Here is an 18,787-nt window from a genome sequence, read left to right on the forward strand (position 1 = left end):
AATAATTTAATTTTTATCACAAGGTTTTCCATAAATTGGAGATGAGCATAGAATAAAAAGGTGAAACTCTTGTCAAACATCACTAAAAGGTTGAACAAGAAACAAGTTACAAAGTGTAGGTTTTTTAAATAATCAGTTAACATGCTGTAAATGGAACCAGATATACACCCAACAGCTTCACAATATTCTGCATATGGGAATCACATAGTATGATTAAAAATATCTAAGTACTTTGCTTGACATAGATTTGATACAATAATAAACCGATTGAAAGGATTCAATCTTTCATACTAATCTGTGGGGCGGGCCCAAGGGTGCCAGAAATAAGGGATGCTTCCAGATCCATGGGGTAGCTGCAGCTGCAGCTCCATGTGATGCCCACATCTAGCTGTCACCTCCATAGGTGTGAGGCTCAGTGATACAGGTGGCCAGATCCAGTCTCCAAGCAGTTCAGACAGTACCCTTGTTCAGCTTCATGAGGTAGCCAGGGACAGAATGATGAGGTACAAGTGCAGTGGGTACGGGCCATTAATCAGGCAGCTGACTGTACTGACCAGCTGAGCCTGGTCGATGCATACAAACCACGACCCAGGCTGGGTGCTGAAATCAGAAAGCAGAGCAGCAGCAGCCTGAACCTGCTTCCCTGCTCACCGATCAATCACATCGAAACTCAGTGATCAGGAAGGATTTCACACTACCAACAATAAAGGGAAAAGAAACAGTAAGACCATCTGATTAAATCTTAGCTCACTAGCTACATAAAATTAGGATTACAATCAGATAAAACGGAGGTCTCAGTTTTAATGAGGATGCAGTCACTGGCAACCTGTGACCCTGCGAACTGAAGCTGTAGTGGGAATGCTGAACCCTTCATGAATCAGACCAAATGCCAAGGCCAGTTGACAATGAACCAGCTGAGCTTCCATTGTGAATTTAAGGGATATTCCCAACGGTAAACACTTGTTCTGCCTCAGTAGCTGTTGGGACCTACATTGACAGGACCTTAATTCACTCACCTTGACAGAGTACCAGGGTCAGACTGGTATGAACTTGCATTATAGACTGCCAATCCACATCCTCTCAACCTGCCCGCAGCAAAGAGGCAGCTAATATATTTCTCATTCAGTCAGAGATTCAGAACAGCAGTCAGATTAACAAAGATACAGACTGCTCTTGATGATAACAAGGGTATAAATATTCATCTCTCTTCACCTTTAAAGTAACGCACAGACCTTTACGTTCATCTGAGAGCGCAAATCATGCTATGATAGGATTGCTCTATCAACAGTGCTGCTGTCCCCTGCTACTTCGCTGATGGCAATCTGGCCTGCAATTTCAAACTTCTGGAGTGGGACCACAGCCCTGGATGTGAGTACAGCCGTGGAGAACAGCTCTCAGTGCAGTACACTTGGTGAGAAAGCTTTTTGCCAGCTTGCAATCTTTCCAACCAATCCCCAGAATCATTCCACCTGCGTTGCATCACCAGAGGTGACCCTTTCAGCAAATGAACACAGTGTCGCACTACTGCAAAGTTCCAGTTCCTCTGACATAAACCATCCTATTGCCCATGACATTTTCTACTATGTTTTCCATGACCCAAGAAACTAAAGGCTTGCTCAGATTCAAGGAGGTTGGGAACCTCACACAAGGAGCTAGTCAGCTAAAATCTATGTAGGAAATTATAAATAACAAGCTATGACCTTAATGGCCAAACTGAAGCATGAATGTTTAATACAATCACACCAGAATGAATTAAGCATATTTATAAGCAGTTTGTTCCAGATATTCTTTTACACTTGGATGCTGCTAATTAATGTACAAGTGCAAGAAATGAATGGAAGTCAGCATCTGACCTGGCATTTTATACATTCTTCACCCTTACCAGCGCACTGTCTAGTACTTTTCATATGCAGTGTGAGGCCATCAACCTAGCAAGGTAATTGATGCAGCAGAGGGTGAGTTAACTAAAACAGGACATTATAGAACTTCATTACTTCGAAATTTGAGCACAACAACCTTCGTTAATGGCAGAATGATAAATGATCCCTACATCTGCCTAACAAAGTCAATTGGGGGAATAAGACCCTGAACTTCTTTGCAATTTTACACCTCTGCTTGAAAAGACAGACATTTTAATGTCTCATTTTAGAGACAGAGCTTTCCAGTGTTATATTCCCCTAATATTGCTTAGAAATATCAGTATATACTTTCATCTTCAGATTTCTGGAGGGAGGTTTGAACTCACATCATTCTCTCTCAACTGGAAATACCGCCAACTGCTGGCAATATGGATATGCAGATATCCTCAGACCACCAGTGGGCAATTACCTAAAAGCAGCCTCACATATCAAGTTAAAACTCATCTGTGGATTAGCCTATTTAACGACGCTAACAATCTTGCGCTGCCCAAATCACGTAAGTGCAGGATTATGCCGCAAGGGTTTCAGTTTCTCTAAGGGTTTAAGTATTCTCTAAAGTATACTGACTGCAGAGGTGGAGTAAACTTGGTCTAAATAAACTGTATTAACAGAGGACTATGTTAACACAGATCAAAAGCTCCATCTGTTCGCTTTTTGCTCAGTAATTTAATGTCAAGAATCAGAGAAAGTTTGATAGTCGGGTTCCAATTTCATTGTCAAATAATACTTACACTTCTGAAACCAGTCAGCCACTGTTCATAAAAAAAGTTATAAAAATTATGGCCACACTTATGACTGTAACCTCAGATATTTGATCTTCTGTGAAACAATTAATGTAAATCGCAGATGTCCAGTTCCATTGAGTAGACCTTATGGAAACTATCAGCTATTCCAGTATAACAGGCATAGGCACCATTGGCCATCAGGAAAGGCAATTATCCATTTCGCAGGAGGTGCTTGCTGGTTGGTGGGTCATTGGCAATCTGTAAGATTGTATTCTTTGTAATGAACCAAGGTCACGGCAAGCAGTAGGGAGGCAAATGAGAACAAATCTGTCCTCTGAGGTTCCAAAGAGTGTGTGTGGCTAGCAGTTGTTCATGGCTAGCCTCCAAGTCACTGCCCCTCACCCCAGTTGAAGCCCCCAGGTCGATCCTCAGGCAATGGATTGTAGTTGGGATCTTCTTCAGGAATGTCAAAAATAGCTTTCCTGCCAATGAGAAACAGAGCTTAATGCTGGGGTGATTTGTGAACACAAATATCATATAGAATAAACAAAAGAGATTCTGCATATGTTGGAAATGTTGAACAACACACACAAAATGCAATTCAGCAAGTCAGGCACCGTAAATGGAGAGGAAGAAACAGTTGTTGTCTTGGGGTGAGAACCTTCATCAGGACTGGAAAGGAAGGGCGCAAAAGCTGGAATAAGATGGAGGGAGGGCAAGTCCAGAGTTCTGACACGTGAATATGCAGAGAATGGATGGGGTATGACTCGTGTGTAGGCTCTATAGTAACAGTATATGTTTTCCTGCATTTCAAAACTCCACTCTATGTTCTAGGGTCCACTCTATGTTCTCACTGTCTAAATGCTCCCATTCACTCACTGATTACGTAACCACGTTCACAGTTTACCCGCTTGGTAACCTCACTTATAACTTATCAGAGGCATGCACCATGAGCTTCTTTAATCTCCTTCCTAGATCTGAAGTGCTTCCAACTTGAAATGTTGATCGTTTCTCTTCCTAATGATACAGCCTGACCTGCTGAGTATTTCCAGCATTTTCTGTTTTTAGACTACCAGTATCTGCAGCTTTTTAGATTTCCAAGCTGGCAGCAGAAGTAAACAGTCCATCTCCAAGCTAGAATTACCACTGTTACCTAAACACAGCAAAGTGTCGTGGCCACTGCATTAATAAAGCCATCACTACTTTTCAAATAAGTACAAGGGAGTAAAACATACAGTGAGACGTCCTCTCCAAATGGAGTAGTTTGTATTATAAAAGAGCTGCATTTCCTTACAATGGAGCAAAGTGACCAGTGGAGCTGCATTAGCAACATTAGGTGGGATGGGACCTCGTGGCAGATGCTGATGGGGCGTTCGCATCTGTTAGAAATTTGCTGGGAAAACATCGGTCTATAGGAACAAGGCAACACTCACAACACGCTGGAGGAACTCAGCAGGTCGGGCAGCATCCGTGGAAACGAGTCAACGTTTCGGGCCGGAACCCTTCGTCCTGACCTGCTAAGTTCCTCCAGCGTGTTGTGAGTGTTGCTTGGACCCCAGCATCTGCAGATTATTTTGGGTCTATAGGAACAAGGTGGGAAGGGGAGAGTACAGTTGAAAACAGGGGTGTGGCCGGTTGAAACTTCGTGGGTACATAGTTTGAGTTAGTGTTCAGCAGTTATCTGTGTCTGTTGGGACAAGACCTATCTTTGTCTGAGTTTTGACTCAAAAGATGGTTGACAACAAAAGTCCTAGTGGTAATCTTCGCTAATGATGCATCTGCAGAATGTCACATAGGCAGACAAACAGGTTGATAAAGGTCAGCTCAGATAACTTGATATGTCAAGATACACTCTGATTACAAACTGTACAACAGAAGGATGTTCCTGAGAAGCAGTTGCATTCAGAGAGGGCCACACTGGTCAATCCAACCACACTTGCAAAAGCTAATCCAAAGACCTTAATTGTAATGGAATATTAGTCACCATTGTATCTCCTCTCTTAGCAGACATTAAACTCTTGTCATCCATATTGCAAGGTGCTTGGATTATCAGAAGAATTTAGACTTATTTCAACTGCACAGGGTATGGTGGGCCCACTTGGAGTATCATCTGTAGTTTCAGTCTCCTCATTTAAAGAGGAATGCACTTACCTCATTGAAAGTGCAGATAAGGTTGACTGACTGTTTATAAGAAACAGGAGTGGGCCATTTGGCCTCTTGTGGTTACTTCCTTTTTTTTCCAATACAATCATGCTTACTTCAGCAACATTTACCAAAACTTAACCATATCCTTTGAGTTTCCGTATTTTAATATCGCACTCATTTTTGGTACTGAGTGACTGAGCTTCCATAGCCCTCCCAAGCAAAAAATTCTAATTATTCTCTTTCCCCTGTTGAAGAAATTTCTCATCCCAGAAATGACATCCTCTAGCTTTGAGAATGACCTCTGGTGTTAGGCACTCCAGCCAGGTTTTGTGCTGCGGGGTTTTGCTTCTTTGTTTGTACACCACACTTTCAGCAGCGTTTTTCACTCATCCTTTATTTTCCAGCATACAATTCCATGAATTAGCAGCAGGAGTAAGCCATTAACCTTGAGTATGACCCACTATTTAATAAAACTATGACTGAGCTAACTGTATCTTCATCTCCACAGTACTGTGCAAAAGTCCTACGCACGTGTAAAAAAATCCTGTACAGTAAAAATGCTTCCAAAAGTAATGAAATGAAAAGTTTCTAAATATCAAAAAAATTACTATAACGAGAGGTACAGTATAAAAAACCAAAATCAGTATTTGGTGTGACCATCCTTTGCCTTTAAAACTGCATCAATTATCTTCAGTACATTGTTGTGCAGTTTTATATGAAAATTGGCTGGTAGGTGTTCCAAGCATCTTGGAGAACATGCCGCAGTTCCACTGCGGACTGTGGCTGTCTCTCGTGTAATCCCAGACAGCCTCGATGATGTTGAAATCAGGGCTCTGTGGAGGCCAGACCATCTGTGCAGAACTCCTTGTTTTTCTTTTTGCTGAAGGTAGTTCTTTATGACCATGGTCATATGTTTGGGGTCATTGTCCTGCTACAGAATGAAGTTGAGACCGATCATACACCTCCCTGATGATATTGCGTGATGGATGAGAATCTGCTTGTACTTCTCAGCATTGAAGACTCCATTAATTCTCACCAGACAACCAACTCCATTTGCAGAAATGCGGCTCCAAACCTCCAGGGAATCTCCACCATGCCTCACTGTTGGCTCCAGACACTCACTCATGTAGCACTCTCCAGCTCTTCTATGGACAAACTCCCTCCTGCTCGAGCCAAACATTTTAAATTTTGACTCATCGGTCCAGAGCACTTGCTGCCATTGCTCAGCACCCCAGACCGTGTGTCCTTGTGTTCAGGTGAGTCTCTTGACTTTGTTTCCACTTTGGAGGAATGGCTTTTTGACAGCAACTCTTCCATGCAGACTATTTCTGACAAGACTTCTCTGGACTGTGGAGGGCTTTCTGTGAGTTCAGAGCTGATAGCAGTTCTGATTTAGAAGGCACTTCAGTTTGCTAAATCTCATCAGCTGTACTTGGTTTCCATGGTATTTCTGTTCCTCAGCCTTGTCAGTTTCTTTGTGTTTCTTCAGATGAACTTGAACAGCAGATCTTAAAAATCCTGCCTGCTGTAAAATTTCTGCTTGGGAGAGACCTTGCATGACCACCTTGTGTCTTGTTGCTATGCTCAAAAATGCCACGGTTATTTGAAGGTTAACTTGTCATATCTGCCATACCCTCACCTTTTAGTTTCACTTAATTTGATTCCTTCCATTCTGTTTCAGTTAATCAGTTTGTCATTATGTCATTATCATTAGCACCTGTCTTTTTAATCTTTGTTGAAACATGTACTGGGCTATATACCTATAAAGTCATAAAGATTTTGAAAAGTGTTCTATTAATATGTTACTTTCTTTAACAAAATACACAATTTCTCTGCAACTATTTTTTGGAAAATGAATAATTGTAAATCTGAAATTTACTCTTTTCTACTGGCACACTAATGCAGAAGACAAAAAGACACCTATAACTAAAGTCATTTAAAAAAATCTAGGGTGTCTTAAGACTTTTGCACAGTACTATATCTCCCCAGTAACCTGCAGTAAACTTTCTCCCTCTTGCTTATTAAGTATTTATCTCTGATCCCCACTTCTTCATGCTGCTCAAGGGTTGCTTTGGGATGGAATGGGGAAGAGAGCTGGAGGATAGATGACTGAGTACAAGGATAATCAAGAGTGACATGCAATTTCACTGCTGACTTGGCTTAATGTAATTTTAGTTCCAACTAAAGACTGCAAACTCAGGAGATTTGAAGAATAATGGAAGAGCTTTAGATGGCCAATTATCATCAAGAGAAGGAAGATAGGAAATGGGGAGGGTGAAGAGCTTTAGAAGGCCAATTATCATCAAGAGGAGGAAGATGGGAGAATGGGGATGGTGAGGCAGAGAATAAGGAGTTTCTTCTGCAAATATACAATGCACTTTTGTAAACCAGAAATTTCTGTGTAGACATCCATGTCAGTAGAGTTCATTGTGGAGACATCTTGCCCAATGGGTCAGAAAAAGGTAGAGGGAAACAGTCAATATTGCGGATAGATGACCTACTGCGGAAAGTGCTAATACAGACAGAGCAAGCACGTTACCTGAGGGTGCAACATTCAGTATCAAGTCCTGAAGGTTACAGAGTGCCAAAACAGAAAATGAGGCACTGTTTCTCAAGCATGAATTGCATCTCATAATAATACAAGAGCACTCCTGTTTTTACTCTTCTCTTGGATAGAGCAAAGTGTTTTCCCTTGGTGTTTTCCTTCCAATCCACCAGTTTCTGCAGCCACCCGTTCCACCACTCGAATAAAATTCCACACCCAGACACACCTTGCCCTTCCATCCATTTTCTCTTCAGCCCCTCCAACTATTATTTCCCTTCTTAAATCACTTTTCCATGCAACTGCAGAAGATGCCTGTCGTTTCACCTCTTCCCTTCCCATTGTGCTGGAACCCACACAGTCCTTCCAAGTGAAGTATTGCTTCACTTGCACCTGCTTCCAATCTTATGTCAAGCACTCAGTGTTCACATTGTGATCTCTTTTACACCAGTGAAAACAAACACAAATTGGATGACCCATCTTTCAATGGGAAAGGTAGATAAATTAAATGATTCAACAATGTTTGAAATAAATACCATCGTTCGGTTGCTACTATAAACTGAGACAGTCAGTGGAATTGCTTCAATTGAAATCCAATGGAATTGCCTGTACTGAAACATTCAACAAAAGCTTTGGTAATACTTACAAAATGCTCGGAGTCCTAAGTAGCCGTCCCCCACCTGGTTGGTTTGGAAATACATCTTCCAAAAAGTAATATATGTGGCCCACAGCAATTCCTGAAGTGAAAAACAAGCAGGTAGATACAGAAGTGCGGAAGTTAGAGGTAGAGCATGATTCCAAAAGAACTATCACCTCCTTAGCATTATCACCTGCACCCTACACGCAACACCCAGAACCAAACCATACAGGGACTATTCAGCCCATTACACCACACCAGCTCTTTGAAGCACAATCTGTCTCACTCCGTCACTCCTCTCGTCTTTCCTTGTAACGCTACCACTTTTGCCTATTCACCTCTTATCCAATTTTGTGTGCTTTTGAAAGTTATAAATAAATTTGTGACCCTTTCTCCTTACAATCCACTTTTATCCCAATCACACTATCCCAGCAAGTTTCTATTTATTTAGAGCATAGAAATCTACAGCACATTACAGGTCCTTTGGCCCACAATGTTGTGTTGACCATGTAACCTACTCTAGAGACTGCCTAGAATTTCCCTACCACATAGCCCTCTATTTTTCTAAGCTCATGCACCCACCTAAGAGGCTCTTAAAAGACCCTATTGTATCCGCTTCCACCACCGCCACTGGCAGTGCATTCCACGCACCCACCACCCTCTGTGTGAAAAACCTACCCTGACATCCTCTCAGTACCCACTTCCAAGCACCTTAAAGCAATGCTCCTTCGTGTTAGCCATTTCAGTCTCTGGCTATCTGCACGATCAATGCCCCTCATCATCTTTTACACCTCTCATCCTCCGTCACTCCAAGGAGAAAAGGCCAAGTACAGTCAACCTATTCTCATAAGGTACACCCTCCAATCCAGACAACACCCTTGTAAATCTCCTTTGAATTGAATTGACTTTATTTCTCACATCCTTCACATACTCCTCCTTCACATGAGGAGTAAAAATCTTTACATTACGTCACCATCTAAATGTGCAATCATAGTAATTTATAATAAATAGAGCAGTCAACGTAATATATAGAGTACACCTAAATCAGCGTGAGTACATCAGTCTGATGGCCTTGTGGAAGAAGCTGTCCTGGAGCCTGTTGGTCCTGGCTTTTACGCTGCGGTACCTCTTCCTGGATGGTAGCAGCTGGAATAGATTGTGGTTGGGATGGCTTGGGTCCCTAATGATCCTACGGGCCCTTTTTACACACCTGCCCTTGTAAATGTCCTGAATCATGGGAAGTTCACAACACAGATGCACTGGGCTGTCCACACCACTCTCTGTAGAGTCCTGTAGAGTTCCCAGAGATGCAGCCAGTCAGGATGCTGTCAATTGTGCCCTTGCAGAAAGTTCTTAGGATTTGGGGGCCCATACTAAACTTCCTCAACCGTCTGAGGTGAAAGAGGCGCTGTTGTGCCTTTTTCACCACACAGCTGGTGTGTACAGACCACGTGAGGTCCTTGGAGATGTGGATACTGAGGAACTTGAAGTTGTTTGCCCTCTCAGCCCCAGATCCAATGATGTCAATAGGGATTAGCCAGTCTCCATTCCTCCTGTAATCCACAACCAGCTCCTTTGTTTTTACAGCATTGAGGGAGAGGTTGTTTTCTTGACACCACCGTGTCAGAGAGATGACTTCTTCCCTGTAGGTCACCTCGTTGTTGTTCGAGACAAGGCCAAGCTGTCATCGGCAAATTTAATTAGCAGATTGGAGCTGTGGGTGGCGATAGTCATAGGTATACAGTGAGTAAAGGAGGGGACTTAGTACGCAGCCCTGAGGAACTCCTGTATTGAGAGTCAGAGGGTTGGAGGTGAGGGAGTCCAATCTTACAACCTGCTGGTGATCTGACAGGAAGTCCAGGATCCAGCTGCACAAGGCAGGGTGAAGGCTGAGGTCTCTGAGCTTCTTGTCGAGCCTGGATGTAACTATGGTGTTGAATGCTGAACTGTAGTCCAAGAACAGCATTCTCACATAAACATCCGTCTTCTCCAGATGTGTAAGAACGGTATGTAGAGCTGTGGCTATTGTGTAATCTGTCGATCGGTTGTGTCGGTAGGCAAATTGTAGGGGGTCCAGTCTGGGTGGTAGCAAGTTGCAGATGTAATCCTTGACCAGCCTCTCAAAATATTTGCTTATTATTGAAGTGAGTACGACAGGACGCCAATCTCTATACTCTATACAGTCTCTATAGTATTCACATCCCTCCTGTAGTGAGGTGACCAGAACTGAACACAGTACTCCAAGTGGGGTCTGACCAAGGTCTTATATAGCTGTAACATTACCTCATGGCTCTTGAACTCAATCCCACGGTTGATGAATGCCAACACACCACACACCTTCTTAACAACACTGTCAACCTCTGCAGCAGCTTTTGAGTGTCCAGTCGACACAGACCCCAAGATCTCTCAGATCCTCCACACTGCCAAGAGTCTTACCATTTATATTATATTCTGTCTTCAAATTGGACCTACCATAATGAGCCACTTCAAACTTATCTAGGTTGAAGTCCATCTGCCACTTCTCAGCCCAGTTCTGCATTCTATCGATGTCCCACTGTAACCCCAGACAATCCTCCAGACTATCCACAACACCCCCAACCTTTGTGTCATCAGCAAACTTACGAACCCATTCCTCTACTTCCTCATCCAGGTCATTTATAAAAAGCACAAAGAGGAGGGGTCCCAGAGTGGATCCCTGCCGAACACCACTGGTCACCGACCACCATGCAGAATACAAACCATCTACAACCACCCTTTGCCTTGTGAGGGCAAGCCAATTCTGGATCCACAAAGCAAGGTCTCCTTGGATCCCATGCCTTCTTACTTTCTGAAGGAGCCTGGGATGGGGAATCTTATCAAATGCCTTAATATACACTACATCCACCGCTCTATTTTCATCAATGTGTTTTGTTACATCGTCAAAGAATTCATTCAGGCTTGTAAGGCTTGACCTGCCCATGACAAAGCCATGCTGACTATCCCCAATCAGATTATGTCTCTCCAAATGCTCATAAATCCTGCCTCTCAGGATCTTCTCCAACAACTTGCCCACCACTAAAGTCAGACTCACTGGTCTATAATTTCCTGGGCTATCTCCACTCCCTTTCTTGAACAAGGGAACAACATTTGCAACCCTCCAATCATCTGGTACTTCTCCTGTCCCTACTGATGACACAAAGATCATCGCAAGAGGCTCAGCAATCTCCTCCCTCGCTTCCTACAGTAGCTTGGGGTATATCTATCTCAACTGGTCCCAGCGACTTATCTAACTTAATGCTTTTCAAAAGCTCCAGCACATCTTCTTTCTTAATGTCTATATGCTCAAGTGTTTCAGTCCGCTGTTAAGTTATCCCCATTAACTTACTGTGACCTCAAGATGGTGATGATCAGACATCTTTTAGAATGCTTGCACTCTACCCTAGATTCTGCACACTGCTGTTTAGTTAAGAAGCTTCAGCAACACTGAGAGAATAACTGTGCACAGTAGAACTCCAATAATCTGGAAATCTCAAGGCTTTGGGACAAGCAGATTTTCCAAAATGAGATGTTATTCCACTAATTCTCAACGACATTTTTATTTTACTTTTTTTTTACATGCTACACAGTTGTACGTTAAATTTTCCAATGAGTTCAAAGGAAGCAGGAAATATGCAAGCACTCTCGACTCTGGCTCCCAGCACACTGCTGCCCCCTTGGGTTTCAAATCCCAACACTGGCACAAGCCATGCAATCAGCCCATAGTCAAGACCCCAAGCTCAGGTCAAACTCCACTCAGCGATCAGCTTAGGTTCCGGACTAATAAGTGAGCTGGGTGCCAAACTACTATCTGAGTATTACTGCAAACCTGGATGTGGTCCCATAACTTTGCTGGCCTGGTCTTGCAAGGTGGCAGTGTTTACACACCTGGGAGGATTTCCAAGCACAAGTCGCAAGTCATAACCAATATGTCCAATGAAGCAAATGAGAGAATGGGCCTTTCATACAACCATTGTTAAAATAACTGAGATCCTCTACCAACCTTCCACCCACTCTACTACAATCCCGACAGCAGAAGTTCACAAAAAATGAAAACTTGTTTACTTGGATGTAAATTAACCACCTACCACTGTGGGATTCCAACTTTCACGTCAGGATGAGCAGTTCAGAACTCTGGCTAATAGACCAGTAAACTAACCACTACAATATACCCTGTCAAGTCTTCTCATTGAAATGAGAAATCCTCCTGATTTCCTTCTCAAGTATTCACTTGCATTTCTGATACTCCAGAGCCTCACTTGATCCTTGCTGCCTATATTTGCCACATGCCCCTCCTTCCTCCTCTTAACCATGGCCTCAATACCACTCAATAACAAGGTTCCCTTAAGCAGTAAGCCTTGTCTTTTATTCTAACAAGAACATATAACCTATACCCCCAATATTTCACCTTTGAAGCACTCCCACTTACCAAGCATCCCTTTGCCAGGAAACAACCTATGCAATCCAGACCTGTCAGATACTTTCTGATGCCATCAAAGGTGGCCTATTTCCAAGTTAGAATCTTAACCTGAGGACCAGTCCTATCCTTCTCCATAATTATCTTGAATTACGATTACTTGATCATAATGTTCCTTTGCGCATACTTCCTGCCCTTTCTCATTCCCTATAAAGAAACCCAGTATGACACTTTCTCTGGTTGTGACCTCTGTATATTGATTAAGAAAACTTTCCCGAACACACTTGACAAACGCTACCCCACCCAGTCATTTACAGTATAGGAATCCTAGCCAATATGTAGAAAGCTGAAATCACAACCTTATATTTCTTGCAACTGTCAGCTATCTCTCTACAAACTTGCTTCTCTAAATTCTGTTGACTCTTGGGAGTTCTGATCAACATGGTCACCAGTCTTATTCCTCAATTCCACCCATATCACCTCAATGGACGTCCTCCAGACCGTCCTGTCTGAGTACTGTCATGACATTTTCCTTGCCAAGTAATGCCACTCCTCCCTCTTTAATACCTTCCCTTCTATGGTCTACTATTGAGCTACCATTCCTGCCCCTCCTGCAACCAAGTCCCTCAAATAGCTACAATGCTGACGCACACTCTAAGCTCACCTGCCTTACCTACAATAGTCCTTGCATTGAAACAGAAACAACTCAGAACACAATACCCACCATGTTCTACTTTTTAATTCCTGCCTTTGTAGATGTAAGCTTAACATCTACATTCCCCACAACAACTCCATGAGCTGTCCTGGCACTCTGGTTCTCGTCCTACTCCAGTTTAAACCCCTGAACCTTCCTACAAGGATGTTCCTCCTCCAGTTCAGCTGCAAACAGTACTGGAGGGGAACCAATAATTTGTTTTCCTGTGTCCTTTAGAAAACATTTAGGTTTTCCTTAATTTTAACCACCAATATTTTTTCCTGTTATTTTGAACCTTCTGCACCCTTTTCTTTGATGCTGTCTGTCGATATTAGGGTAGCAGATATTTTACCTCGCTAATTTTGTAATCCCAGTAATTTTTTTACATATTTGCTCTTCTGTCTTCCACAACCTATGGATTCACTTTGAAGGGCTCATCTGATGTTCTTGGCGGGCTGAAATCAGCGTGAGTGGTCGCTCATTGGTGCTGCAGTGTGAGGCTTAAAAAGAGCTCTTGTTGGTTTTGGCTCTTTTTGGCTGCTGAAATCAGTGCAGGGCCAATAAAAAGAAGGGAGGTGCAAGTAGAGCGGCCACTGCGTGAGTGGACCAGTGTTAGAGTGGTCAGGCTTTGGCTCAACAGGCTGAGGCAAGAACAGGACTGAGCAAGTACAAGGGGAGGTTCCAAGTAAGTAATAAGGTTTCTAGTAATCTTTTCCTGTTAGTACATAGCTAGTGCGCTGAGCATGTGTTTGGAGGTACTGGTATGTTCTTTTGGTGAGATGTGGGAACTCCAGGAGATCTCTAGTCTCCCTGATAACATCTGCATGAAGTGCACCGAGCTGCAGCTCCTAAGAGATTGTGTTAAGGAACTGGAGCTGCAGCTGGATGACCTTTGGGAAAATGAAGAGGTGACAGATAGGAGCCACAGGGATAGTTGCCACAAAGTTGCAGGAGGGTACCTGGGTGACTGTCAACAGAGGGGAAGTGAACAGGCAGCCAATGCAGAGTACCCTTTTCCCCTCAACAATATATTGCTGTTGCGGGGGGGGGGGGAACTACCTACCAGGGAGGAGTCATGGTCAGAGTCTGGCTCTGTGGTTCAGAAGGCAAGGGGGGAGGAGTGCATTAGTGATAGGAAATTCCATTATTAGAGCAGCCAACAGCAGATTCTGTGGATGTGAAAGAGACACTCGGATGGTACGTTGCCTCCCAGGTACTAGGGTCCCAGATTGGGTCCACGGCACTCTGAAGTGGGAGGGTGAACAGCGAGAAGTCATTGTATGTATATGATACCAATGACATAGGTAGATAAAGACAGGAAGTCCTGAAGAGAGAATATAGGGTGTGAGGCAGAAAGCTGAGACTTCCTAGGGTAGTAATCTCTGTGCCACACAGGATGATTTGGCAAATGAATGTGGCTGAAGAATTAGTGCAGGAGGACAGGATTTCAGATTTCTGGACTACTGGGATTTCTTCTGGGAAGGGAACGACCTGTACAAAAAGGGCAGGTTACACCTGAACCCAGTGGGGACCAAAATCCTTGTGGGCAGGTTTGTGAGAGCTGTGAGTGGGGGTTGAAACTAATTTGGCAGGGGGATGGGATTTGGAGTGATAGGGCTGAGGATGGGACAACCGGTATACACAACTAGATGCAATGAGTAGTGAGACTGTGAGGAAGGACAGGCAGATGATATGGCAAAATTGCGGTCTATGAGATGTTAAAGTGTAGCAGGGGTCAAAATCAAAAGGGCGATGAATACCAGACTGAATTCACGCGGTATACAGAATAAGGTAGGTAATCTTGTAGCAGTCAGAGATTGGCAGGTATGATGTGGGCAGCTCTGAGTCATGGCTGAAAGATGATTACAGTTGGGGCCTAACACCCAAGGATACACATTGTATCGAAAATACAAGCAGGGAGGTAGAGGGGGGTGGGGTGTGTGTTGGTGAAAAAAATGAAATCAAAACCTTTGAAAGAGGTCACTTAGGATCAGAAGATGTAGAATCCATTGGAGCTGCTCACATGAAGTGCCTTCTTACCGGAATCAATATCTTATCAGACCTCCAAATAGTAGCCAGAATGTGGGCTACAAATTACTATGGGACAAAGAAAAGGAATGTAAAAAGGGCAATGCTGTGATAATCATGGTGGATTTCAAAATGCAGGTACATTGGGAAAATCAGTTTGGTGCTGGATCTCAAGAAAGGTAATTTGTAGAATGTCTATAAGGTGGCTTTTTAGTGCAGCTTGTTCTTGAGCCCCCTAGGGGGATAGCAATTCTGGATTGGGTATTGTGTAATAAATTGGAAATGAGTAGAGAGCTTAAGGTAAAGGAACCCTTATGAGGCAGAGATCATAATATGATAGAATTCACCCTGTAGTTTGAGAGGGAGAAGCTAAAGTCAGATGTAGCAGAGGTGTCCCCTGCTTTTTGAACGTTTGTTTTACGAAACCTCACTGTTATGAAAGACTTACAATAGTTCCCTGTTTTCGCTAACAGAAGGTGTTTTCACTGTTACAAAAAAAGCAGTGCGCAATAAAAGGCAGTGTGCGCCCCGAGCAGGTGCTCTCCCCAGGCATTCTAGCCAGCATTGCTTAAGTACGTGCCTGTGAGCAGCCGTTTACAAGATGAGTTCTGAGGTATTGGAAAAGCCTGAAAGAGCTCGTAAGGGTGTTACACTTAGTGTAAACTAGACATAATTAAGCGTTTCGATCGTGGTGAACGAAGTAAGGACAAAGTGAGTTTGGCTTGTGGAAGCTGACGAAGATGATGTTGAAGAGGTTTTGGCATCCCATGACCAAGAACTGATAGATGAAGAGCTGATGCAATTGGAAGAGGAAAGGATAACAATCGACACCCCAGTGTCCCACCAACCCAACCCCCGGGCTGCAGATACCAATTCGCGGAGAATGCAGCGGTAGCTGGGAGGCACCCAGCACGTCTTTACGAAAAAAGCCGAAATGAACATGCTAATTAATTAGGTGCCACCCGGCACGTAAATGTCGGCCCAGATCAGAGACAATTCGCCTCTGATCAGGGCCGGCATTTATGTGCCGGGTGGCACCTAATTAATTAGCTTGTTTGTTTCGGCTTTTTTCTTAAAGACATGCTGGGTGCGTCCCGGCTGCCGCTGTACCCCTGCACGCTTCACGGATCCGTATCGGTTCGCTGCTTGGAAGGTGGGGGCCACTGCACCACACAAACTCTGACTCAGCCTAACACACCATCATCAGTGTGCTTGGCGCTGTCCCAATTCCAGTAAGTGATACTACACTGTACATACATTATTTCTACTTTCTATAGGCTGTGTGTTTTTGTGTTATTTGGTATGATTTGGCAGCTTCATAGCTTGAAGGTTACTGGAGAGAGTGTTTCTGCTGAGAGCGCTTGCGTGAGATTTTCTGCTGACGGCGCTTGCGTGAGATTTTCGCTACGAAGAACAGTGCAGTAATGATTGTGGAGAAGTATTTCTAATTTATATAGGCTGTGTATTTACAATACCAATCCTGCTTTTACTATATGTTACTGTTATTTTGGGTTTTATGTGTTATTTGGCATGATTTGGTAGGTTATTTTTGGGTCTGGGAACGCTCACAAATTTTCCCATATAAATAAATAGTAATTGCTTCTTCGCTTTACGACATTCCGGCTTATGAACCGCTTCATAGGAAGGCTCTAGCTTTGGATGGCGGGGGAAACCTGTATTACAGTGGAGTAAAAGAAAGTACAGAGGCATAAGAGAGGAGCTGGCCAAAGTTAACATTTTTAAATTCACTTACAAGATGTGGGCATTGCCATCTACGCCAGCATTTATTACTCATCCCTAGTTGCCTTTGAGAAAGTAGTGATGAGCTGCCTTCTGGAACCGCTCAGTCCCTGAGGTGTAGGTACACCCACAGTGCTGTTAGAGAGAGAATTCCATGACTTTGACCCAGTGACAATGAAGAAACATCAATATGTTTCCAAGTCAGGTTGGTGAGTGACTTATGGGGGATGGGCGGGAATTTCCAAGTGGTGGTGTTCCCAGGTATCTGCTGTTTTCGTCCTTCTAGATAGTAGTGATCATGAGTCTGGAAGGTGCCTCCTTAGGAACTCTGGTGTGTTGATGCAGTGTATCTTGTAGATAGTACACACCGCTGCAACTGTTTGTCGATGGTGGAGGGATTGGATGCTTGTGGAAGATGTACCAATCAAGTGGGCCGCCTTGTACTGAATGGTGTCAAGTTTCTTGAGTGTTGATGGAAGGGGACACTAGCAGGGATGACAGCAGAACAGCAAAGGTTAGTGTTTCTGGGGGCACTTTGGAAGGCGCTGGAAATATATATTCCAAAGATGAAGAAGTATTCTACAGGGAGGTTGAGGCAATCACGGCTGACAAGTCAGACAGCATAAAAACAAAAGAGAGTGCATATTAAATTGCAAAAATTAGAGGATTGGGAAGCTTTTAAATCCAACAGAGGGCAACTAAAAAAAGCCATAAAGAAAGATGAAATATGAAGGTAAGCTAGCCAATATTACAAAAGAAGACTGGGGAAAAAAAAAGATTTTTTAGATATAGAAAGTAAAAGAGAGACCAGAGTGGATATTGGACTGCTAGTAATGGGGGATTAAAAAAATGGCAGACGAACCTAATAAATATATTGGGTCAGTCTACATGAAAATGATGTAGGCTCCAAATAAAATCACAGGTCATATTTTGATTAAAGAAAACATTTGATTTAAATGAGGCATGAGTTTCCCTCCAGTGCCCTCCCCAAAAGACAAAAGAAAATAATGAGATACAAGCCTAGACAGACAATGAAATTGAAAGCTCTCACATTGGCAAATATTTTTGATTGTGATATTGTTTTCTTACCTAGCAAATCCACTATGATTGCATTGCCAAGTAATAATGAGAATCCCATTAGTACCCAAGGCAGGAACGGAGCCTGAAAATTAAGGAGTCCAAAAAAGTTCATCCTGACATAAGGGTTCCTTCTGCTCCAAATGTACACTAACATAATGGTGAAAGCTTGTCCCAGGAACACCAGATTGACAAACGAGCCAAAAACCTGGAACAAAATTAAGGAGAGTAACTGTTTTCAATGAGAGTAGCAGAATCTAGTAAGGGAAACGGGGAGAGGAGAAAGGATAAAACAATTAGCATCGCACTTGATAAATCGTATGGTTTTTCCAATTTGCCTGCTGACCGAAATCTTGTCTAACAAGAACAGAGACACAAGAGATGGTGGACACTGGAACCTGCAGCAAAAACTCAGTGGGTCAAATAGCATTTGGGGAGGCAAAAGGGTGATAGGCCTTTCAAATCATGACCCTGCACTAGAACTGAGAGTGTAAAGAGAAAATAGCTAGTATAAAGAGGTGAGAGGCAGGGGTGAGACGGGGCTGGTAAGTGACTGGCGGAATCAGTTAAAGAATGATGGGCAGATAAACTGATTTATTATCATGTGTACTGAGATATAGTGAAAAACTTACCATGCATGCAGATCAGTTCATTACAACAGTGCCGTGAGGTAGTACAAGGTCAAATAACAGTGTGCAGAATGAAGTGTTAGTTACAGGAAGTAATGTCCAAGGTCATAAAGAAGACGACTGTAAGGGCAAAAGCCCATCTTATCATACTAGGGAACTGTTCAACAGTCCTATAACAACTGGAGAGAAGCTGTCCTTAGAGGCTTTTGTGTTTTCTGC

At 43.2% G+C, this 18,787-nt stretch overlaps 1 protein-coding gene across 1 annotated transcript in view; it reads right to left on the minus strand.

The window, feature by feature from the left end:
• derl2 (derlin 2) overlaps positions 1-18,787 on the minus strand; it is a 27,046-nt gene continuing 8,259 nt past the window's right edge. Inside the window, exons 5-7 of the mRNA XM_063031562.1 lie at positions 17,952-18,147; positions 7,978-8,068; positions 1-3,126 (exon numbers count right to left, since the gene is read on the minus strand). Coding sequence (XP_062887632.1) covers positions 3,033-3,126; positions 7,978-8,068; positions 17,952-18,147 — 381 coding nt within the window. The 3' untranslated portion in view covers positions 1-3,032. The remainder of the gene's footprint in view (positions 3,127-7,977; positions 8,069-17,951; positions 18,148-18,787) is intronic.

The sequence above is a fragment of the Mobula hypostoma genome, chromosome 23 (genome assembly GCF_963921235.1).
Source record: "Mobula hypostoma chromosome 23, sMobHyp1.1, whole genome shotgun sequence".
Taxonomy (NCBI): domain Eukaryota; kingdom Metazoa; phylum Chordata; class Chondrichthyes; order Myliobatiformes; family Myliobatidae; genus Mobula; species Mobula hypostoma.